General features: G+C 41.6%; 1 protein-coding gene across 1 annotated transcript in view; it reads right to left on the reverse strand.

Moving 5' to 3' along the window:
• Window positions 1–22995, reverse strand: part of SNTB2 (syntrophin beta 2) — a 103197-nt gene extending 80202 nt beyond the window's left edge. Inside the window, exon 1 of the mRNA XM_032854083.1 lies at window positions 22383–22995. Within this exon, the coding sequence (XP_032709974.1) occupies window positions 22383–22962 (580 nt within the window). The 5' untranslated portion in view covers window positions 22963–22995. The remainder of the gene's footprint in view (window positions 1–22382) is intronic.
• Window positions 22996–25412: the final 2417 nt, after the last annotated feature.

Consider the following 25412-nt stretch of genomic DNA (forward strand, 5'->3'; position numbering starts at 1 on the left):
GTCATGCATATGCAGATTCCCCTCTTGCTAATGGGTCCCTTTCTGTACAGAGCCAATTTAAAACATAAACTTAGGGAAACAAAACAAGATCATCAGGACATAAATACTATGACCATACGTGAACGACACAGCAGTAACATCACTGTATAGTTTCCATTACTACCTCCATAATTTAATTCAGCCCAACAGTTAAACTAACGATTTGAATTAAGCAGAAAGGTAATTTGATGCCAAGAAAGATGTGGTAAACTGGAGAGTGGAAAAATACTTGCTAAAGCCACAGACTATTCAGCTGAGATGGATTATTGAAGGGTCCATGCTGTAGATTTCTTTATGCTGGTACATCATCTGAAAATATCTGGCTTTGGTTTAAGATGGGAGATTCTTAAATATGTGTTAAGTTTCCCAAATCTTAAATCGGCAGTTAGTTCATTTAGTTTGTGGGCAATGCACTAACTGAAGATCCTTTCTTTCCACAGACCAAAATTAATCAATCATCTGTCCCTGTAAAGAATTTGGGCTTCTGAAAGAATTTTAAATCTATGTTAGGAAAGGCCTGAGGTACTAGGTCTAAAAGGAATTGTGGCAAAGTCTGACTTCTTAGAAACTACTGTCTCAACATGTTTTTCTTTTGAAGAGCAATAAAATTCCATATATGGAATAAGACTTGATAGCATACAACCCAATGAATCTGGTGTCCAGTGGGAGATTTCTGGTGCTCCTAGAGACCCTATGGAAGCAAATATAGCTGAGCAGCAATGCTATATGTCCACTTCTCTTTCCTTATACCCTGAACAAAGGACAGTCCTCACCAGTCTCCAGCTTATAAAACAATATTAAGAAGAGGTGCTCAATAAATAACAGATTCCTACTGTAATAAAAAAGGGAAGGAGAGGATTTAAGGAAGCTGTTTTAAATGGAAAGGAGGGTGCCTGGGTGGCTCAGTGGGTTAAAGCCTCTGCCTTCGGCTCAGGTCATGATCCCAGGGTCCTGGGATCAAGCCCCACATAGGACTCTCTGCTCAGCGGGGAGCCTGCTTCCTCCTCTCTCTCTGCCTGCTTCTCTGCCTGCTTGTGATCTCCGCCTTTCAAATAAATAAATAAAAATTAAAAAAAAAATGGAAAGGAAATGGCAAAAATTGAAAGGTGAACATTACTTTTAATAATTAAAAAAAAATAGTGCAGGGGCGCCTTTGTGGCTCAGTTTTTAAGCATCTGCCTTCAGCTCAGGTCATGATCCCAGGGATCGAGCTCGATCCTGGTATCGAGCCCTGCGTTGGGTTCCTTGCTCAGTGGGAAGCCTGCTTCTCCCTCTCCCGCTTCCCCTGCTTGTGTTCTTTCTCTTGCTGTGTCTCTCTCTCTCAAATAAATATTTAAAAAATCTTTAAAAAAAAATAGTGCATAAAAAATCACAACCTGGGGTGCCTGGGTGGCTCAGTGGGTTAAGCCTCTGCCTTTGGCTTGGGGTCCTGGCATTGAGCCCCATATCGGGCTCTCTGCTCCATGCTTCTCCCTCTCCCTCTGCCTACCTCTCTGCCTACTTGTGATCTCTCTCTGTCAAATAAATAAATAAAATCTTTAAAAAAAAATCACAACCTGCATTTAGAATGAATAATAACCATCATATTACGTTGTTATAAGCTCTTTAAAGGTAGGAATTTTGTTTGTTCAAAATAATGCCTACTAACTGGGGAGATGTAAGGAGTTACTTCTGCTTGCTTCTTTTTAAAAAATATTTATTTATTTGAGAGAGAGAGAGTGCGTGCAGGCAACAGGAGGAGAAGCAGATGGTGGGGGGGGGGGGGGGGGGCAGGGGCTGGATCTCGAGCAGACCATGCTGAGTATGGAGCCCAACATCAGGCTCAATCCCATAATCCTAAAATCATGACCTGAACCAAAAACTAAGAGTCCACTGCTCCAAAATGCATACACCATCCAAAGCCGATGCTTTTACTACAATAGAACATAATCGTCCATAGAGACTCATTTGGATCTACTCTGCTTGACAGCATTTCTTTTTGCCCTGGAAGAGAGGCAACCCTGGCCTGTTCTCACCACCTTCCTGGACCATAAGCAGCCACAGGTTCTCTAGTTCTCGCCTTGATTATAGCTCTCAGGCTGTGCCTATACTGGTTCGTGACAGCTGTACAGCTCACTCCTACTGCCGAGCAGATGCTTCAGGGACAATGTCATGGAAAAGGCACACAAGAACTTCTGGCAAGTTAAAAAACATGCAAGAAGCAGAATTCTACAGGGGTCAAGGCTTCTAAGTCTACCATTCTCACTAGTGGAAAGAAAAAGGAAACAATCCACAACACTGGATATTTCAAAAATGTTTTAAATCTTCACAATTTGTTGTTTTAAATGGCAGCTTTACCTAATTACACTTTGCCCAAGCAAATACTAAAATTCATCCTCCGGGGTGCCTGGGTGGCTCAGTGGGTTAAAGCCTCTGCCTTCAGCTCAGGTCATAATCCCAGGGTCCTGGGATGGAGCCCCGCATCGGGCTCTTTGCTCAGCAGAGAGCCTGCTTCCTCCTCTCTCTCTGCCTGCCTCTCTGCCTACTTGCAATCTCTGTCAAATAAATAAATCAAATCTTAAAAAAAAAAAATTCATCTTCCTTCTCAGAATAAATGCAGAAGATTATCGCAATTCACTCTCCACCCAGAAACAAGGACAAATAAACCTGACTGAGATGAAATATTCTAGGAAAACAGGCCGCAAAACTGATCAATCTCACAAGAATAATTAAGAGTTGGTTGGGGTGCCTGGTGGGTGGCACAGTCGGTTAAGGGTTCTGACTCTTGGTTTTGGATCTCGTGGTGATCTCAGGGTGGGGAGATCAAGCCCCACGTGGGCTCCATGCTCAGGGCAAAGTTTGCTTGAGTTTCTCTCTCCTTCTCCCTCTGTCCCTCCCCACTCTGCGCACATGCTCGCTCTCTCTCTTTCTCTCTCTCTCATAAATAAATCTATCAAAAGAGGTAACTGCTCACAGAAAATATTTTAACCAAATGTAAGGAAAAAAAAAAAAGTAATTCATACAAAAACAAATTCCAGGTGCATTAAGAATTTAAATGTGAAAAATAAAACTAAAAAAAAAAAAAAAGAAAAAAAGAAAGAAAATGTTTTAATCAAACTCAAGATTATTATCTTCCAAATAAGAAATCCAAAATAACTGTTCAAACTTTTTTTCTGAAAATCTGAGAACAGATTCTCAAGAGAGGGTTTTTTCTAGGGGGTGGGGTGGGGAGGATGTATTGTTGTTGACAATAAACACAACCTAACAGGGTTTCCTTTCAGCTGCACTTAGTTCCTAAACTGGTTAATATCCAATGATTTCCAATAGTTTCCAACTCCAACTTAAAAATACATTCCTTTCATAAATACTTTTAGATTTTGTCAAAAGGATAAAATGAATAGCTTATCAAGCAGTATTAAAGGATTTTATGTCCAAGCCTCCTCAATCCTTTCTATTTTGCCACATTCTCTTCCTCCCCATTCAACATATCAACACACCAAAAATAAGTTAGCCTGCTGTTTTAACTACAGACCTGCATTTGAGAGAGTCTTAGAAGTAGTAAGACTGCAACTTTTGGCTCTGCGCATTCTCTCCCATTCATTAGTGTTAATGGGTAGTTGTTCTAGTTCTGTGACATGAATACCATCACTATGCTAATGCTGTAGAAGATGCTTAAAAGAAGACATCAAAATCCTCTAAATAATCATGTTTTCACATGTAATATTTCATTATTCCAGGTGGCAACTTCCAGGATGCTGTTTTCCTATGGCTTTCTTAAAGCCATAGGAAAGCCTATGCAGGAAAGCCTGCTCCAAAACTAGACCCTCAGTGTCCTTGAAAGTGTGATGGGGAGTAATTATAATAAAACAAACAGAGATGACTCCATATGTCTGATATTTCAGTTACACATCACTGAAGAGGGAACACATATAAATGACTAGGTCAGCAGTGTTTAGTAAAGTGTATGGTAAAAGTTACAAAGCAGTCTTCAGCCATTACCCCACAAAGAGAAATAATGAGGCTCTTTAGGGTAGAAGAACCTTATCAGTCAGGTGAGGACAAAGTAATAGCAAAGAAACATAGTCAATACAAAAAATTATTTTAAGATGGATCATGGAGCACGTGAGTGGCTCAGTTGGTTAAGTAGGGGACTCTGTTTCAGCTCAGGTCACGATATCGGCATCATGAGATAAAGCCCCATGTCGGGCTCCCTGGCTTCACCTTCTCTCTCCTTCTGACCCTCCCCCGGCTCACGCACGCACACACGCTCTCTCTAAAATACATAAATAAATCTTATTTTTAAAAAAGGTGGATCATAGGTCTAAACTTGAAATACCACCATAAAACTTACAGAAAAAATAAAAAATAGAATATCTTTGTGACCTTGAAGTAGGCAAAGATTTCTTGGACAGAACACAACACTAACCCTGAAGGGAAAAATTTCAGCTCAGCTAAATCCACCATTAAGGAAATGAATAGACAAGCTTACACGTTAGAAAAAATATTCACAACACACACATCTGACAACAAACTTTTATCCAGAATACACAGAGTTCTACAACAATAAAAAGATAAAACCCTGTAAAAAAATAGGTGAAAGACTTGAATAGACATTTTTTTAAAACATAGAAATGGCAAATAAACACACAGAAAGGTATCTACCAGGGAAACGGAAATTAAAAACCACAACAAAACACCATTTCACACCTACTACAAGGACTAAAATAATAAGATGAATAGCACTTAATGTCAGCAAGGACATGAAGCAATTGGAAATCTCATACATTGTTGTTAGGAATGTAAGATGCTACATTTACTCTAGGGATTGTTTCCCACTTTCTTACAAAGTCAAACATGCATCTACCTGTGAATCAGTAATTCTACACTTAAGTATGCACCTAAGAGAAATGAAAACATACTTACGTTCACTCACACACACACACAAACTGAATGAGAGGGTGCCTGGGTGGCTCAGTTGGTTAAGCAACTGCCTTTGGCTCAGGTCATGATCCCAGAGTTCCGGGATCTAGTCTTGCATCGGGCTCCCAGCTCCACGGGAAGTCTGGTTCTCCCTCTGACCTTTCCCCCTTTCATGCTCTCTCCTACTGTCTCTCTCTCTCAAATAAATAAATAAAATCCTTAAAAAAAAAAAATAGAACGAGAATGTTCAAGACAATCTTATCCAGAAATCAAAACCAATCAAAGTGTAATAAGAAAATTATGGGGGCAGCTGGCTGGCTCAGTTGGAAGAACTGGATGTGCCTCTTGATCTTGGGGTCTTGAGTTCAAGCCCTATGTTGGATATAGACATTATGTAGGTAAATAAAAAACAAAAACAGAAAAACAGGGGCACCTGGGTGGCTCAGTGGGTTAAAGCCTCTGCCTTCAGCTCAGGTCATGATCCCAGGGTCCTGGGATCGAGCCCCACATCAGGCTCTCTGCTAAGCAGAGAGCCTGCTTCCTCCTCTCTCTCTCTCTGCCTGCCTCTCTGCCTACTTGTGATCTCTGTCAAATAAGTAAGATCTTTTTAAAAAATTATGGAATACTAATACAGTGAAATATTAATTGATGTTAGAAAAACAACGAACTACTGGGGCACCTGGCTGGCTCAGTCGGTATAACACATGACTCCTGACCTTCTTAGGGTGGTAAGCTGGAGCCCCACATTAAGCTTAGAGTTCACTAAAAACAACAACAACAACAACAAACTACTGACACGGGTCGAAACCATGAATCTCAAAAGCATGACGGTAGGTGAAAGAAGCCTTATGCAAGACAGTACCTACTGTGTGGTTCCATTCCTATATAAATTTCAAGAAGAAAACTGATTTATGGTGAAAGAAATCAGAAAGAAGTTACCTGCCTTGGGGATGGGGAGAGGAACTGACTGGAAAGGGCAATGAGGGAACCTTCTGGGGATGATGAAAATGTTCAATAGTTTATGTAGTCATTACACAGGTATATACAATTGTCACAACTCACTGAATTGAATACCTAAGAACATATTATTGATGTTAATTATAGTTTAATTTTCAAAAATATTAAGGAATCAGAATTAATCCAAGTGAAAGTTAAGTAATTCAGCACAAAGAAAAATTGGACAGCTTTTTAACTTCATCTGAATTTTAAAAACTGTGAAATATTTAAAATACACTAAAAAATATAGAGTACAATACAATGAACATTCATATAACTCAACTTTATCAATCTTCATAGTCTGCCGTATTTGTTCAGCTTTATTTCCTAACTAAAGGCCCCCATGAACTTCTCTTTGATTCCATTCATCCTCCTTGTGCCCTAGTAGTGACTGTAACCTAAATTTGGTGCGTAAGAAATTCATTATTTTTCTTGTATTTCAATTCCAAGGACCTAAAAAAATAAACTGCACTGCAACAGCACTTTTAGGTCACCTGTATTTTATTTATTTACTTATTTTTATTATTCTTTTTTTTTAAAAGATTTTATTTATTTATTTGTCAGAGAGAGAGAGAGAGAGTGCACAAGCAGGCGGAGCAGTAGACAAAGGGAAAAGCAGGATCCTTGCTGAGCAGGGAGCCATATGTGGGGCTCAATCCCAGGACCCCAAGATCATTACCTGAGCCAAATGCAGATGCTTAACCAACCGAGCCACCCAGGCGCCCTATTTACTTATTTTTAAAGATTTATTTGTTTGAGGGATAGAATGCACGTAAGTGCATGCACAAGAGTGTGGGAAGGGTAGAGGGAGAGAATCTTCAAGCAGACTCCCCACAGAGTGCAGAGCAGGCCTTGGGACTTGATCCCAAGACCCATGAGATCATGACCTGAGCTGAAACCAAGGGTCAAGAGCTTAACCAAGGGGCACCTGGGTGGCCCAGAGGGTTAAGCGTCTGCCTTCGGCTCAGGTCATGGTCTCAGGGTCCTGGGATCAAGTCCCACATTGGGCTCTCTGCTCAGCAGGAAGCCTGCTTCCCCCCACTCTCTCTCTTCCTGCTACTCTGCCTACTTGTGATCTCTGCCAAATAAATAAATAAAATCTTAAAAAAAAAAAGAGCTTAACCAAATGGGCCACCCAGGCACCCCTAGGTCACCTGTGTTTTGTTTCGTTTTTTGAAAGATTTTATTTATTTATTTGATAGACAGAGATCACAAGTAGGCAGAGAGAGAGGGAAGCAGGCTCCCTGCTGAGCAGAGAGCCCGATGCAGGGCTCAATCCCAGGACCCTGAGACCATGACCTGAGCCGAAGGCAGAGGCTTAACCCACTGAGCCACCCAAGTGCCCCGGTCAGCTGTGTTTTATTTATTTTTTTTTAAAGATTTTATTTATTTATTTGACAGACAGAGATCACAAGTAGGCAGAGAGGCAGGCAGAGAGAGAGGAGGAAGCAGGCTCTCTGCCGAGCAGAGAGCCCGATGTGGGGCTCGATCCCAGGACCCTGGGACCACGACCTGAGCCGAAGGCAGAGGCTTTAACCCACTGAGCCACCCAGGAACCTCTGGTCACCTGTGTTTTAAATAACCTTTTTATACTTGAGATTTGATACTCTATAGGCTCCATACTTCTTTCATTTAGTAAACATACATAATACCAGTGATGTGATTGGTGATTTGCTACATGCCAAAACGCAGTTTCACAGAAGCAGAATGCCTGGCATAAAAATAATTTCACACCAGTGTGCTAATGCTCATAGAGAATACATTAAACTTTCTGCAAAAGAAGTTGATTCCTTACCTGTCAAAATATTCCAAACATCTAAATCATTGTGAGTAAATTTACTTGGCAACAATGGCCAACACAAATAAAGTATTTACGCAAGTAATTTCCCCCTTTTTCCTGATTTTTTTCACACTAAAAGGGCAAAGGGAAAGGAATCACTCAGCATCTAAGTCCTAGAGTTTGGCCTCTCTTTGCAATATTCATTAAGAGAATATTGCCCTCATTCACTAAAGAACAATGAAGAAATCTCAAGTTACACAAAAATCAGTGGCATAATTAACTGCAATCTAGATCACTCAATATTCCTTCTTCCCCAATGATTCTTTTCTGCTTGAAGAAGATCAGTGCTGCCTGTGTTGGTCTAAAGACTGGTTACTAGTTATAATGAAAGATGGAAGAGCAAAAGCTTATTTATCTGTACATCTACAACATAAAATCTCTTATCTGGCACCTCTGTGTATCTCCATCACAACAATAAAGTTCACAATAAGGTATTACAAACCCTGAGGTTCCATCTGAATGATCAAAAAGAGATTAAATTATATTTAGAATATTTTTAGTGCTAAAAATAATTTGATTGTATTTCAATTCTCTGACAGTCCATGTATTTGTATATAGTCAGTTTAACTACAACTCTTCATTCTCTATGTTATAGTCAGAGTGATAAAATACGAGAACTAGAAAGCATCTTATTTTTAATAGATAAGAAATGCAAGGCTTCTAATTTTGAAATTAATTTTTCCAAGGTCTTATAGAGAGCTAGTGGCCAGGAGAAAGGCTTTGCTTTATTTTTCTCCCAAGTATCTTATCCTCTCATGCTTAGGTTTGGAACCAAAGCATTTTTGGTACGAGAAGACTTGGGGAGTTTTTATAACTACCATATCTCACGGATTGGAGATGTCCTAAGGATCCCAAAGACTTCTTTTGAGACCCAAGCACAAAAGAAATAGAAGGGAATTTGAGAAATAAAAAGAAAAGAGTGGGAGGAAACTTTGGTGATAGAGGAATAAGAGCAGACCAGAACTTTCTCCCAACCACAATCTCCCTAGAGAGAAGCAGAGGAAAAACATGCAAGGAAACCATTTTTTGTCAAAATATATGTACAAATATATATGAATATATTTACAAATCTGCCAGACCCAGCTGCTAAAAACTAGGTTGGCAACATTTAAAATTATTTTATTTATTTTCCAGTATCAATGCCATATACTAATCTTATGACTACTGTCATTATTTTGTATTCTGAAATGAAATTAACAAGTACAAAAAACAACTCCATAACACTGTAAGTGGATAAAGCAGATCCATATAGAAACATCTGTGGTGAACAACGATTTTCAGAAATTACTTTAGGGGTTTTTTTGTAGAATTTTTATTTGCCCAGAGCCAGCTCAATTTTTTCAATTACTTTTACTTTATGTTCATTGAAAAAGAAATTCAGTTCCATCCTAGAATGTAATTAATAATCTTTGAGGAGGGGCACCTGGCTGGCTCAGTCGGTGGAGCATGGGACTCTTGATTGTGGGGTCGTGAGTTCAGAGCCCCATGTTGGGTATAGAGCTTAATTAAGAAAAAAAAAAAATCTTTGAGAAGACTAATGTCAAATATTTATCCTTAGTACTCTAAAATGTAGTATAGATTACTAGTGGTTTTTGAAAATGTAGAGAGCCCTTATTGCAGTGAAAACAGCTAACAATTTAAATGCCTTTACTGGCCAACAATTATAGCCGAATAAGGAGGTAAATCCAAGACACTTAGTGTTCAGTGAAACATTGTGTTTCATTTGGGCAAACATTTATTTGTAAAGGTGGATACAGTTTAGAGAATGCTGCTTTGCTAAAATTGATGTTTTTCAAAAGTAAAATAACATGGTAATATACTAAAAATGGAAGAGCTAACAGAAAAAGTTTGCCTAGAATGATTATAAAAGAAAACTGACTTTTGCATTACAAAGCAGTTAGCAGACAATGAATAAAATTGTTATGAGAATACCTAAAACATCAGTTTATTATTTTTACTAATAATACATTAAAATTATTAAAAAGTCAGTGTTTCATGGGGTGCCTGGGTGGCTCAGTGGGTTAAAGCCTCTGCCTTCGGCTCAGGTCATGATCCCAGGGTCCTGGGATCGAGCCCCGCATCAGGCTCTCTGCTCAGCAGGGAGCCTGCTTCCTCCTCTTTCTCTGCCTGCCTCTCTGCCTACTTGTGATCTCTGTCTGTCAAATAAATAAATAAAATCTTCAAAAAAAAAAAAAAAGTCAGTGTTTCAGAGTCTTGAAAATCAGCTATTTTATAAAGCAGGAGTTTGAGTATCACTTGCTTGTTCCTACCTTTGAACATGCCAATGCCCTCACAAAGAATATTTATGTCTATCTTCTGAACCTCCCACCCAACCCGTCTACCACCTGACCCAAAACACAATCCTAACACCAGTTGTTTCCTTATTCCAAGTTCTTCCAGCATTTGTCTAGCACTTGTAATGGACAAAATAATGTAGGTTAATTTATCTGCAGTTTATTAGCATGTATAAGGGTACTTCTTAAAAGTAGGGCCTGTGCAGGGGTGCTTGGCTGACTGAATTGCTAGAGCATGAGACTCTTGATCAGGGGTCATGAGTCCGAACCCCATGTTGGCCAGAGTATACTTTAAAAAAAAAAAAAAAAAAAAAAGGGCAGGGCCTTTGGGGCTCCTATTTTCTTTTCATCGCTCCCAGAGTGCCTAACAGGGTGTGGGTATTCAATATGAGCAGATTAATCACATACGGCTATCTGTGCCCAGCATGAAAAATCGTAGACAAAGGCGAGGAGGCGTTAACAACAAGCTCCAGACAGATGCAACAACACAGAATCCAGGAGCACGATTTCCTGCACATTAAGCCAATCATAACAATAAATCCTGTTGGTCTTTAGACTTGCTAGCATCTTAACTTAAACAGATTCATCGGAGAAGCAGTCTATCCGTAATGATAAATACCAAGCGGTGTGGAGTCAGATAAATCTCAACAACCACCCTGCCGCTACCGCCCAAGTGCTGTGACCATCGACAAATTATTTAATCTCTCTAGGCCTCAATTTCTTCACATTGATTATGCCTGCCTCACGGTGCGGTTAGAAGAATAAATTGTGATAATGCACAAACACAGCTTAGCAGCATAAGCTCTCAATACCATCATCATCATCATCATCATCATTTAAATTGTAAATTTTTTTAAAATTTTACAATTAAAAATTTTTTTAAATTTACAATTTAGCTATAAAATATCTTGGGACACCTGGATGGCTCAGTCGGTAGAGCACGTGACTCTTGATCTTGGAGGTTATGAGTTTGAGACCCACATTAGGCACACACATTACAAATTTTTCTTTAATTTTTAAAATTTTTTTTATTTTTAAAATCAATAAAAATCAATAATAAATAATAATAATAAATAAATCAATAGCTTCAATGTCTGTGTTGTAATAGTGGAGGCAAGTCTGCGTAGCAACCACCCCATTCCATACTTCAGTTTGGTGAAGCCGCCAATCTTTTTTTTTTTTTTTAAGATTTTATTTATTTATTTGACAGACAGAGATCACAAGTAGGCAGAGAGGCAGGCAGAGAGAGAGGGAGGAAGCAGGCTCCCTGCCGAGCAGAGAGCCCGATGCGGGGCTCGATCCCAGGACCCTGAGATCATGACCTGAGCCGAAGGCAGAGGCTTAACCCACTGAGCCAGCCAGGCGCCCCAAAGCTGCCAATCTTGATATACCAGGGATAGGCACATGACCCAGGCCTAGATCACAGCTTCCATCATTGTAGAAATAGTGATAGTTTGAAGAGGCAGACAAAGCAGAGCTAATCAGAGTCCTTCCAAGGAACTGGTATGTGGGTGCTAGAAGAAAAATGTTTCTTTTTTAACAGGGGTTATTAAGTTACAGCAATATATTCCTAGAACTGCCAATGGCATTTTAGCTGACTATACAGAATTAGACTCTCCACAGCAGGAGATGTTGCAGCCAAGATAATTTGAGCCTTTGGATCTCTCTGGACCTAAACCTAGATCCACCCCCACCCAGTCTTAGGAACTATATGAGGCAATACATTCCACTTCTGCTTAGTTTGGTTTGGGTTTCTGCAACCAAAATAATTCTTACTAAAAAAATTGTACAGGGGTGCCTGGGTGGCTCAGTTGGTTAAGCATCTGACTTTGGCTCAGGTCATGATCTCAGGGTCCTGGGATCAAGCCTCGTGTTGTACTCCCTGTACTCCCTGCTCTGTGGGGAGTCTGCTTCTCCCTCTCCCTCTGCCCCTCCCCGCCACTCATGCTCTCTCTCACTATCTCTCTCAAATAAATAAATAACATCTTTATAAAAAAATAGTTTTAGGGGCGCCTGGGTGGCTCAGTGGGTTAAAGCCTCTGCCTTTGGCTCAGGTCATGATCCCAGGGTCCTGGGATTGAGCCCCATATCGGACTCTCTGCTTGGCAGGGAGCCTGCTTCCTCCTCTCTCTCTCTCTCTGCCTGCCTTTCTGCCTACTTGTGATCTCTATCTGTCAAATAAATAAATAAAATCTTTAAAAAAAAGTTTTATTGATCAACTAATAAGTTGATTTTTTACTAATAAGTCTATGATTTTTCTGAGTCTCCTTCAAAATCAAAGCTTCCCATTTTCCAAGTGTGAAATACAACATTTTATACACATGACAGATTATTCTTAACTGGTTATATGTCAAAGAATTTTAGTAATGTCTTGGGAGCCAAGTCACAGAAACAAACCAAGTTTGAGTTCTGTAACTCTTTTATTCTTTCCAAAAGACAAATCTACAGACACCGTAATCTCTGGTACTTTATTCGTATACAAAGTTATTTCATGAGTTTTGTTTTTTAAACTGAAATCAAACACAAATTGTATGAAGGAATCAGTGTATTTTCCTTACACTGGCACTCACATAAAGTAATTAAAAAAATAAAAATAACGGGGCGCCTGGGTGGCTCGGTGAGCTAAGCCTCTGTCTTCAGCTCAGGTCATGATCCCAGGGTCCTGGGGTCGAGCCCTGCTTCAGGGTCTCTGCTCTGCAGGGAGCCTGCCTCCACCTCTCTCTCTCTGCCTGCCTCTCTGCCTACTTGTGATCTCTGTCAAATAAATAAATAAAATCTTAAAAAAATAAAATAAAATAAAAATAAAAATAAATAAAAATAACTAAATCAACTGTATTTCTCCAGACACAAAATATTAAACACACCAGAACATACAGTCGTTTCTCCAAAGCCAAAAGCTCCTTTCTGTAATCTAGGGAAAAGCCCCTTTAAAGGAAGAATAAGTTCTTATGCTGTGTGACTAGATGTAGAGTAATGTTTATAAACTAAAATTTTTCTTCTCCATCCCCAGAGCCAGTAGAGTTGTATCGTCCAAGGGCTTTATAACAAAGCTGAATGGTATAAGCTTAATATCCTCCCAAGTATTCCATTTTTTCCAACTGGTAAGAACCATTCTCCTATTATCGCTGAATAGAAACCTCAGGGCCGGGGTGCCTGGGTGGTTCAGTCAGTTAAACAAGCAGCTGCCTTCGGCTCAGTTCATGATCCCAGGGTCGTGGGATTGAACCCCTCACTGGGCTCCCTGCTTAGCGGGGAACCTGCATCTCCCGCTCCTTCTGCTTGCTGCTCCCCCTGCTTATACTCTCTCTTTCTGTGTCAAATAAATAAATAAACAAAATCTTTTAAAAAAGAAAGAAAAGAAACCTCAGGGCTAATTAGTTACATCCAATCTGACCCCACAGTCCATCATTTCTTCCTTTAAAACACTGGCTCTCAATTTTTCACCAGTCTCTGAGGGATCAAATGCCTGTGCTCACAAAAGAGGCTCACTGCCAGAAATTTTCTACAGGTGTCAAATCTTTGGGTGCATAGGCAGTCAGAAGGAGGCTCTCTAGGTAGGAAAAGGTCCCCAGTGGATTCTGCTGTCCCCTGGCAAAAATCACCTGCTTTAACTGTTCTTTGAACTGCATCTTCCCTTCTATTCCCACTGCTACCATCACCACCCCTCTCAGTGGTCACTACCTCTGCTTTGGGCTGCTTTCATTAAACAGCTGTAGTTTTTCCTACCTTTCGTCTTTCCTCTCTGCATTGTATCCAGTGCATCCACTCCTGCCAACCCAAAATTCTGTTCCCATCATGTCACTTCCTGGCTCAAAAACAGATTGCATCAGTTCCCCACCCTTCCATCTCTTTAACCTCTTCCCTTGTCTGTTGGCCTTTTCTCCTTGCCTTATAAATATGTCCCAATTCTTCTCCATGTAAAACAAAATAAAAAGCAGACAGCTACAAAAGTAAAACCTTCCTTGGACACTTCATTTAACTCTAGATGCCATTGTTGCCTCTTTTTTTTCCTGAGAAACGTGGTCTACTCACTGCCTCTCGATCCTGTCACTCTGCTGAAATTGCTCTTACAAGAACTCTAATGATCTGGTTCTCTAATTACCAAATCCAATGGACTTTTTAGTTCTTGACTTTCCTGGCTTCTGTAGCAACTGAAGATGCTGACCACATCCTCTTTTTTGGAATTCTTGCCTCACTGACTTGTACTGCACCATTTTCTCCAGGCTCCCTCTTTACCTCTCAGACCATTTCTTTCCAGACTCTTCTTCCTGCACTCCTTGTTTCAAATGTCGTTCTGCAGGGTCCCATCCTGGTTCCACTTCTCTTTTTAATTTGCAATCTATCTCTCTTTCCTTTTTTTTTTTAAAGATTTAATTAATTAATTAATTAATTTGACAAAGAGACAGAGAGAGCACAAGCAGGCAGAGGAGCAGGCAGAGGAAGAGGGAGAAGCAGGCTCTCCACTGAGCAGGAAGCCCAATGCGGGGCTTGATCCCAGGACCCTGGCCGGGATCATGACCTGAGACAAAGTCAGCTGCTTAACTGACTGAGTCACCCAGGTGCCCCAATTTGCACTCTCTCTTGATGATTACATCAACATTCATGGCATCAAATACCACCTCTATCCTGACATCTCATAAATCTTCGTTCTCACATTTCTCTTGACTGTAGACCATACTCCAGACCAGCTACTGGACTTTTGCACCAGGATGTCACACAAGTAACTCCAACATGCCCCAAACCAAACTTCTTATCTTCACTCAAAACACAGCTCCTCCCCTGTTGCTTTTGTTACTTATAGTTATCTGGTTTCCCAGGCCAGAAGTCTAGGAGTTATCCTCCACTTTTCTCTTTCCCTCAGCCCCCAAGCTGATCATTTAGATCAGCTGTTTTTTTTTCTTTTTTTATTTTATTTTATTTATTTACTTGTCAGAGAGAGAGAAGAGCAGAAGCACGGGGAGTGGCAGGCAGAGGGAGAAGCAGACCCTCCCCTGAGCGCTGGGATCATGATCTGAGCTGAAGGAAGATGCTCAACTGACAGAGCCATCCAGGAGCCCCAGACCTGCTGTTTCTATCTCCCTATTATATTTCAGCTTCATACTGTCCCATCCAGTCTCATAATCATTATGGTATTGCAACAGCCTCCTAATTGCTTCCCCTTACCTCATGTCTTGAGCTCCCATACTCCAACTGCCCTTCTGAACTTCCTAAGACATCACTCCCTCATTTAAAACACTTTAAATTAGCTTGGGGGCTCCCCAGGCCTAAAACTTTTGAAAGCACACACCCATCAGGTAAAAAGTGAGTCTACATTCTCAATGTGTGAATATTCATTAATGGATATATATTATTAAACATCCATAAAATAGAGAAATCGAGAGAGAATGGCATAAAGATTAAATTAAGACAGTAACATATTCCTGATGAAGTCATACTATCATTAGCTACTCTATGACTCAAACTACAAGATACTCTTAGGGCCAAGCTCGTTAATAATTATAATGTGGTAATCCACATTTCAAATGGTCTTCCTGGCAAATTCATTTTTTAGGCTGATTTCTTGATACATAGGATTACCTTGAAATGTGACGAAGAGCTCCTACTGAAAGAATTGTCAGCTTTACATTTTTGCTATTGTTTGTAGTATTATAATTACCTTTAATCCATGGTTTCTTTGTGCAAATTTTTAAGCCACCTGTTCATTTTGTGAAGACTAATTAAGTTAAAAGCACATGATACAATGTATATCCACTCAGTTAGGCTCAAGTAAACTACAATAAGTCACAATATGAAAATAGCAAATTAGTAAGGTCACCACTCTCAATCCCTTTGCTTTGTGAAGCTTTGACTCTTTCCTCAAGACATCACCTGGTATATCAAATGCGTAATGGCCCTGTCTTATAACACACTGAGAGAATCAGTATCACTGATACAATATTTAATGATATGCATTAAATATCAATATAGCTCAAGTTCTTTTTTCAGGTTGAAAAGTAAATATAAACCCCATTTAGAGATGACCGCTTGTGTTGCATACAAGGCCCTTGATGATCTCTGGCCTCTGCCCACCTTTCCAGCATACTTTCAGGCACACATTTCCTGTACCTTACCATGCTTTACTTGTCTCAACACACCAGCTACTTGTCACTTTCTTACCTTGGATGCTCTGTCTTCTTAGCACTTCCTTCTCTGCTTTGAGGCACCATGTTCTTACCTCTTTTAAAGCACTTATCATAACCTATTATAACTGTTTCCTTACTAGCCTAAAGGGCAAGGATTACTCCCAGTTTTTAATTCCATCTACCACAACACCTTGTTTGCAGTAGGTATTTAATAAATGTTGACTGACAGAATGAAAAAGGTCCAAATTCCTCTGGCTAACTTTCAAGGCCTTGCATAATCTGGCTCCAATTTATCTACCCAGCCTTATTTTCTTCCAAGTCCATTCCTATTCTCCTCACTTCCTATCATATGTCATGCTCATTTTGGCTTTTGTTCAGGTTACCCCCTCAACTTGGAAGAACTTCCATCTAGAGTAGCAATCTGTCCTTCAAGACTCAGATCTAATTATCCTTTTCCCATGATGTCACACTCTACTCTTCCACCCCACAACTGATCATTCCCTTCAGAGAACTCTGAAAGAGGGAGTACTACCCATGTGATCACTTACTCTCTATGTGGCAGTTTTCTCTCCCCAGTTTCAGTCTAAGTTCTCTGACACCAGGGACCACCTACAACTAACTTTGCATGCTGATCTCTCACAACGCATTGCAACGTGGTGATGCACAGGAGCGGCTGAGTGACCCGAATGACTGGTTATAGGTAGCATAGTACAAGGGAGAAAGCATGGCCTGGGTTGTAGTCCAAGTTCCACCACAATTAGCTAGTTGACCTCAAACACCTCAACCTCTCTGGTTGTTAATTCGTCATCTGGAAGGTAAGACTTTACAACCTTTAAAATTCCAGGGAAGGCTTTTTCCTTTTGTGCAAAGAACATTAAAACTTTTCCTCTAAAAAAATCAAAAGAAATTCTGAGACCTTTAGTAACTCACTTAACTTTAAGGAACTATAGTATAATCATTTACAAAACACAGATTCGGCAGCACATATACAAACACAGACAGCCCATCAGCTCCAAGGACCATGTAAAGGTCAAATGAGAAAACACATATAAAAATGCACAAATAGGGATGCCTGGATGGCTCAGTCAGTTAAGTGTCCGACTCTTGATCCCAGCTCAGATCTTGTTATCAGAGTTCTGAATTCAAGCCCCACACTGGGCTCCACACTGGGCATGAAGCCTATTTAAAATTTAAAAAAAAAAAAAAAAAAAAAAATTTTTTTTAATGCATAGATCATTTTAAAATGCTGACAAAAATGTAAGGCATTGGGGCGCCTGGGTGGCTCAGTGGGTTAAAGCCTCTGCCTTCGGTTTAGGTCATGATCCCAGGATCCTGGGATTGAGCCCCACATTGGCTCTCTGCTCAGCAGGGAGCTTGCTTCCTCTCTGCCTGCCTCTCTGCCTGCTTGTGATCTCTGTCTGTCAAATAAATAAATAAATAAATCTTAAAAAAAAACTTTAAAAAATGTAAGGCATTATTATACTATTATGCTATTTAGAGAAAAATGCAAGCAAGTGGCATTATTTGTTGTCCAGTTAGGATAGTGTGTAAATCTAGCCAGGAACAGGTCTTGGATCCTCAAATAATCCACCAGCTCAGAACAGCAGAATACTTCCACAGCCACAGGCTATACTCATGCCTATGTACAAAAGATACACATTTGGTCACCAAGTAAAGTAACCTTTATCCCAGAAGAATTACACAGCAGGTAACATACTGAAGTTACTGAGTTACCAGTTAAGATCTAAATTAAAGCCTGGTTTTGGTTTCTAACATGTTCTTAGAATTTTCATAACCACTCTATATTATAATCAATAAACTTTCCCTATTTTGATAATAATTTGGAGGACATATTTTAGCATAAGGAGACTCTCTGAGAAGTAATCTAGTTACAAAGACATAGTTTCTAATATAAACATGTCTAATCATTCAAGTGAAACATGACAAGGCTGGTTAGACAAAAAGAAACAGAGGAACACAAACTTCCTGACAATTCAGATGTTCTTTAAGAGATCAGTCAATGGATATACATGCAAAGTATGAAAGAAAATGTAAAATGCTGGGGCACCTGGGTGGCTCAGTGGGTTAAAGCCTCTGCCTTCAGCTCAGGTCATGATCCCAGGGTCCTGGAATCGAGCCCCGCATCGGGCTCTCTGCTCAGCAGGGAGCCTGCCTCTCCCTCTCTCTCTGCCTGCCTCTGTGCCTACTTGTGATCTCTGTCTGTCAAATAAATAAATAAAATCTTAAAAAAAAAAAAAAAAAGAAAGAAAATGTAAAATGTTTTTCTTAGGAGACTCTCAACTTGTTCAACAAAGGAGGAAAGTGGCAGTGTAGGAATTCAGACTAGTTTAATTTAGCAGCCTATTAATGTCAATATTATGTTACATGTCCCCTAACAGGCACAAAGAACTATGTAACACTCAAAATCTCAAACCATCCTGGATACAAAAATTATTTTCAATTTTCAAGTTAAATTTCATGCCAATTCACTTCCTCTATACACTTAACCATCTTCTTTTTAGTAGATTTGATAACAAAACATTTGGAACTACATTCAGGCAACAAAAGATGATTTTCCAACAGTATTCCAAAGAGAATTGCTTCAAAAAAAAAAAAAAAAGATCTTTTCTCAAATATCAAACCTTAAATGGAACAGTCTATACTATCTTCCCTCACCTCTTCTGGAACATTTTTTGATGTATGATTTGTGTTCATTTAGTTCATTTCACAGCCCTAAAAATATAAATTCTAGAAGCTTCTTAGACCATTTTTAGCACTCCAGATACACAAATTGAACATACAATACCTGATAGATGAGTAGTCACTCCTTTATATAAAGCTTACAGTCTGGATATCTCTGCATAGCATATCTTAATATCAATGTTAACAGTCACTAGCCGAAACTACAAGCACACAGTGTAAAGCAAGTTTTTAGGTTCTGAGTGGTAAAATTGCTTCGCAGCCTTTTGGCTAAAATCAGGGGTAAGGTTCTGAATGGTAACTGTAAAGAGGAAAAAAATCAAAGGGATGGAAAACTAAATGTAAATTTAAAAATAAAAAAGTAGGCCTATACAAGAGATAACAGGAAAACAAGATTAGAAAAGGGCATTTGCAACCAAGAAATGCAAACTCATTCTTAACCTACTTACCTAAAATTCTTATCATGAATTTCTTTTCAAGTAAAATGGCACCTTGGATTTTAACAACTTGTTATCCTGGCTGTTCTGAGAGCATGTCATCTCACAGCGTACCTTCATGACCCACTCCTACCTTCCTCATTCTGACTTAGGTTTTTGTTATTGTTGTTTACTGCTGTATTCCCAGTCCCTAAGAAAGCGCCCAGCACACAAAGGTCAAATAACAACCCTTTGAGGGAGGTATTATTATCATCCTGGTTTTTCAGATGAGGAAACTGAGGCTTAGCAAGGTTGAGTAACTTGCCCAGGGGTTACAAACCACTAGCCCAAAACAGACCCACGTCTGTCTGACCACAAAATCCTCATTTGTGCTTACCCTCGCCGGGCAAAATAACTTCCTACTGCCTCTCATTTTTGGGTATTTACTGGTGGCAGCTTTCTCTTAGCGGAAGCTTCAACTTCTGCATCAACTTTTTCCCAGGCATTCTCAACCTCTAACCCCCACTAAGATCTTCTACAGATCCCTCCTTCCTTTGTGCTGTATTCTCTCCAGAGTTCTATTATAACATTACTTTTAGCCCTTTGCTATAGTTATTTCTCATCTCTCTCTCTTATCTGAACTCCAAACTTCCTGAGGGCAGGAATCAGGTGTCTTCAAGTGCCTCCGGCATATGGTAAAGTGGAGTAAATGTTCGATGTATGAATGAACAAACCTGACAAATCCGTGACATAAAAAGGAACGCTTTAGCTCAGTTCCCTGACCACAGGCAACCAGAGACCTCCGCTTTCCTTTGGTTGGGGGTGGCAAGGCCATGCCTGAAATTCCCTGCCCACATCACAAGAGCATCACTGTGCTTCTTAAGACAGATTTTCAAGTTTTGAGACATCTAATGGAAGAAAAATAAGGTTCCAAAACTTTAAGGGCTAAACATAAGATCTGTCTTTTGGACGTGGCCTACCTGGATGGAACATCAGCTCTTGATTTTAAATAATGTTTGACTGGTTCAATTAAATCACTGTTTTCAGTGATTTTGCATATTCTAAGTAATTTTATTTTTATATCTCTTTGGCTTGTAAAGTGGAATTTCATACTTCCCCACACATTTAAGGACAAAAACTGCTTGTCTTTTACAAAATAGGAAAATAAAATAGAACCTCTGTGTTAGGTAAAAAGGCACTCAATAAATATGCTATGCTGCTGTTTGTAAAGCCTCCTTCTAAAAGCACATGTGGCCTATTTTAGACTAATGAATACTGGGCAACATTTACTAGATGATTTTCATTTAATTGGTATGAATACCAGGTTCAAAACATATCTAAACAAAAACTGGGTTTTTAAAAAAATATATGGTGTAAAGAGTTGAAATGTCTGCCCCATTACCGGTGAGTACTACATAAATAGTACTACTTCAATATTCTGGTTCTAAGAATTTATAACCAAATGCTTAGCTAGACCAATTTCAAGGTCCACATTTAAGTTACAAGGTCACAATTTTTTTTTTTATACACCCACTGCCCAAGCTACAGTCTATAATTTTACTCCATTTATTAACACTAATTTCTGGCCCCACCTCTAAGTGAGATATAAATAAGATTTATAAATAGGATATTATAAAGATGGGACACTGGAATTTCATACTTGGAGCACATGCAAAGTAACATTTTCCCAAATATTTACAAGCAGATTTAGAAAAAAGTGAAAATCGCTTTACCAAGCTGGACTTCTGACCTCAGTTCCATGACTAGTCTCTGCCTACCCTTATTCCCCACCCATTCCCTTCTGCGCTTCCTCTGCCAGGAATACCCTCTTGACTCATCTCTGCCTGTCGATGTCCATTACTTCCTTAGAAACCTGGCTCAAGATTCAGCTCCTTGAAAAAGGCCTCCCTGACTAATCCTGATTTCCACTACTTCCTAACTTTGCATTCCCCTGGCATTTATATATAGTTTGCATTACATAATCAGTAACTTAAAGATGTTTTGCATTTTTCCATCATGTCCCCAGCTAGAGACCAAATAGAGGAACATTATCTCTTATACCTTCTACTACACAGCCTGTAATAAATGCTTCCTTCTTGAATGACTGAATCATCACTGAGAGAAAGGCAAAGGCTCACAAATTTCTGAAGTAAGCAAGTGGCTTTTCAGATCACCTTGACAATACTCTACCACCTCCAACACACATGAACACTTCACGGAAATGAGATTTACTTTTGCCGTCCATAAATTCCACAAAAAAGATCCAGGTTACAGATCACGTACATACTTAAAGCAAATCATAATAGCGGCTATTCAAAGTATCTTGAGATTTCACATTTCAGGCTTTCTTTAAAGCCTTGAAGCAGCACGCCTGTGAATGATAGGAAGCTGGCACCAGTCTGTTGCAAAAGGGGCAAAACTCTAGTTGGCAGTAAATGTTCAAACACGTGAGCCTCCACTGTTAAACAAGGCTCATTAGCCACACAAACTTGCTGTTTCAGCTTTCTGGCTTCTATGAAGTGCTATGATCTCTTTTGGTTATTGTCGAGAGCCAACGATGAATTAAATTCCCATAAATTAGCCAATAGTTTTGATGGTTTGCCCAAACATACCACTGGCATGGGGGTGGGGGTGGGATGTGTGTGTGTATGTTTTAAACAAACAGACCCTCTCTCGCCCCGGGGAGTCAGATCTGAGTGAAGAAAGAGCCAACCCTGCACTTCTCAGGAGGCAAAGCGAGACCTCCAGGACTCGAGCCCTTTCAGTATCCCCCTAGTCAGCTTATCTTGCAGAGGCGGGGCTTCAAGAGCTGCTGCTTTTCACTACATCTCAACCAGTCTTCCTTAAGGACTGAAAGCCAACTTTTCCTTCAAGGAGCATGAATTTTTTTCCATACTCAAAGCCCCAGTAGGCAGGGTCCAAGGAAGAGCCGGGCCACCCGCGCGGGGAAGCTGAGGACGCGGGGCGGGGAGGTATTGGGGGGACACGGACTCTCTCTGCAAAGAGGGCAGGATGGCAGAAACAAAGTGAGCGCCCGCCAGCCCAGCGCCGCCCGCCACCCGCCGGCCCCGCTCACCCTCCAGCAGCACCTCCTTGCCCGCGCGCTTCAGCGCCTGCACGGCCTGGTCGTGGGTGGCCTGGCGCAGGTCGGTGCCGTTCACCGACAGGATGGCGTCGCCCAGCCGCAGCGCCCGGCTCTGGTCGGCAGCCAGCCCCGGGAAGATCTTGGAGATGAGGATCGGCATCCGGTTCTCGCGGCCGCCCTTGATGCTGATGCCCAGGCCGCCCGCCTCTTGCTTCACTACGCGCACCCGGCGCACCGGCGGCGACGCGCCCGCCTCGCTCGCCGGGCCCCGCGGCGGCGCGGGAGGGCTCGGGGGACCCAGGCCGCGGCTGGGGCTCCCCGGTAGCGAGTCGCCGGCGCCGCCGCCGTTCGGGAGGCCGTTGAAGGCAGCCGCCGCCGGCCCCAGAGCCTGCTCGGACTCAGCCGCCGCAGCGTCGCCGGTGAGGCTTAGGCTCTCCCCGCTGAGCTCGGCCACCACCCGGACCCAGCGCTCCCTCAGGAGCAGCTCCACCAGCCCCGCTTTGGTGGCCCGCGTCCACACCGCCATGGCCGGCCCCACTCCCGCCGCCGCAGTCGCCGCAGCTACCCTCATTCCAGTCAGGCAGCCTCGGCGCTTCCCCCTTCCCGCCCGAGGGGGCGGGTCTGGCCCCTCCCCCTTCGCGGTCTTTCATTATTCATGAGAGGCCACGCCCATCACCCGGAGGGGCGGGGAGTGGCAGAAGGAGCGGTTTCCGGGAGGTTAAGTTGTTGCGCTTAGTTAGGTCAGTCCCTTGATGCACGCTGGACGTGGCCGCCCTGGTGAGATGAGGCTCCTTCTCACATTCTCCTTCCGTTGGTCTCCGATGGCCACCTCCGAAGAGTTCTGACCCTTGCCACGTAGTTCGAGCAAAATCAGCCTCAAGAAGCACTTTGCAAGCCTGCAAGACGTGGTTGCACGTTCACTCTTGCATTGATTGGTTCATTATGCATTTACTGAGTGCTCAAGCCTGAGCTCCTTTTGATGCCTGGAGATGAGCCGAACAAACCGTACCACAGTTAAGAGCTGGCGGTCTAGTGGGGGAGGAGGACGGAGAACCAACCAACCTGAGGTGATACTATGCGGTTAAGTGACATGTAGAAAACGCCCTCAGAGCAGAGTAAATGAAACCTTTGGTTGGGCCTGGGGTCAGCTTCCCAGAGGTGACAGTGAAAGGTGAGTAGGTGGAGCAGAGAGAATTACGTAAGCAGAGGTCCAGAGACATGAATGCAGGCATTTGTCATCACCTGCTTACTTGCCTGTAGAGAGACGACCATTGCTTCTTCAGCCCGGCAGCCACAATATGTAGGCCTCAAAGACTTACAGAATGACGGTTACTTAGGCAGATGTCAGAATTCCAGTGTGAACAGAGCATAGGGGCAGTGGAGGTGGCAGGAAAGGAGTGTGTAAAGCCTCATATCATCAAATATGGGAGAGTCTGGAGTTGGATTTGTAGATCTTATGCTGGAGGTCATGGCCAGTTGTTGGGGCAAATACTGCTGGGTATCCCCAGAAACTGTATGCACACAGCAGAACCTGCAGTGGCTTTTATCCAAAGACATGAGTGTTGCAATGCACCCACTTCCAGGTTCATGGGCTGGGAGAGCTAAGGAAACTGAGGCCCAGAATGCCAACGACTCCGGCCCAAAGTTCATTGTGAGGAGAAAAAAACAGGTCTCCCAGCCTCCTGGTCCAGGGCTTTACTACATAGCTCAGACCTCAAAAATTAGGGTCCAGAAATCACACTGCTGACAGAGATCTCAGCAAAAACACGAGGTCAAGGTGCCCTCTTTCCTTCAGCAGTAAAAGTGAAATCCCCATGTTTTCACTTGTGCCAGTGGGGCTGCAAGCAGAGGGAATGAATGTGCACCAATTCCCGTAAAAGGGTCTGTATACCTGCTTGCTCATGAAGTACATGTTGAAGCTCGCGAGCTATGGCCATGCACTTCTCTCTGAATGCACATTCATGTATGGGCAGGAACACTCAAAGAGCCTCCTATACTAGGAGTTGAAACAATAAAAATGGAGACTGGAAAGTATCCAGAGCTCAAATGAAGAAAGAATTCAAAATGAGAAAAATTCTTACAAAAAAATCATTACAGCAGAATCCTTCTTTGCAATTAGGGGAGCAGGATTTTCCAAGCTGCAAATGTCAGCAGAAGCTCAACCCTCCAATTCTCCCCCAAATCAATTGCAATGAGGCCAGCTCCCCGTTCCAGCAGGTCCCAATGTGCCCAAGTGCTTCTACAGTCACAGACGTTTCTGGCTTTGCTCCAGCTGAGGTGTGAGCCCCCAGAGGCCTGAGCTATGTGAAATTTCTGCTTATTAGAGAGCACTTGGCAGCCAATTCCTTAGAGTAGAAGCACTATTTTGAACAGTTTTATGTCCATAATCATCGAGGTTGGGCACCTGACAACACCTTTATTAGCAAAAGGGAAGTGCTGGAAATTCTTTCCAGAAGTATCAAGACGTTTTTGATCAAGAGAGTTGGAGGAAGTCATAGATCTTCCAACTAAATAGCAAGGACACTTAGGTAAGATAACAAGTTATGTGACAAAATATTTAACTCTAGGAGAGAAGGTAATGGAGGTTGCTATTTGGGTTACTTGAGGGTTTTTACTTAAAAGATTAAGTATATCCATGAAAAATTCCCAATTTATTGAGGTGTTTTTTTTTTTTTTAAGATTTTATTTATTTGACAGACAGAGACCACAAGTAGGCACTGAGGCAGGCAGAGAGAGGAAGGGAAACAGACTCCCTGCCGAGCAGAGAGGGGGGGTTAGAATCTGGGATCATGACCTGAGCTGAAGGCAGAGGCTTTAACCCACTGAGCCACCCAGGTGCCCCTATTGAGCTGTTTTTATGAGATCCTCCATCAGAATCTAATTTTCAGTGTTCTCTCTCATTACTGTTTTGATCAGTCACACTCATCCGGTCCAGTCAGTGTCTCCCCGATGCCTTGCATGTTCCCTACTGAGGCCATCCTTCCAAACACCTCCTGCCCCTCTCAACCACTTTCTCACATA

The sequence above is a fragment of the Lontra canadensis genome, unplaced genomic scaffold (genome assembly GCF_010015895.1).
Source record: "Lontra canadensis isolate GAN:19392208 unplaced genomic scaffold, GSC_riverotter_1.0 scaffold8, whole genome shotgun sequence".
Classification (NCBI taxonomy): Eukaryota; Metazoa; Chordata; class Mammalia; order Carnivora; family Mustelidae; genus Lontra; species Lontra canadensis.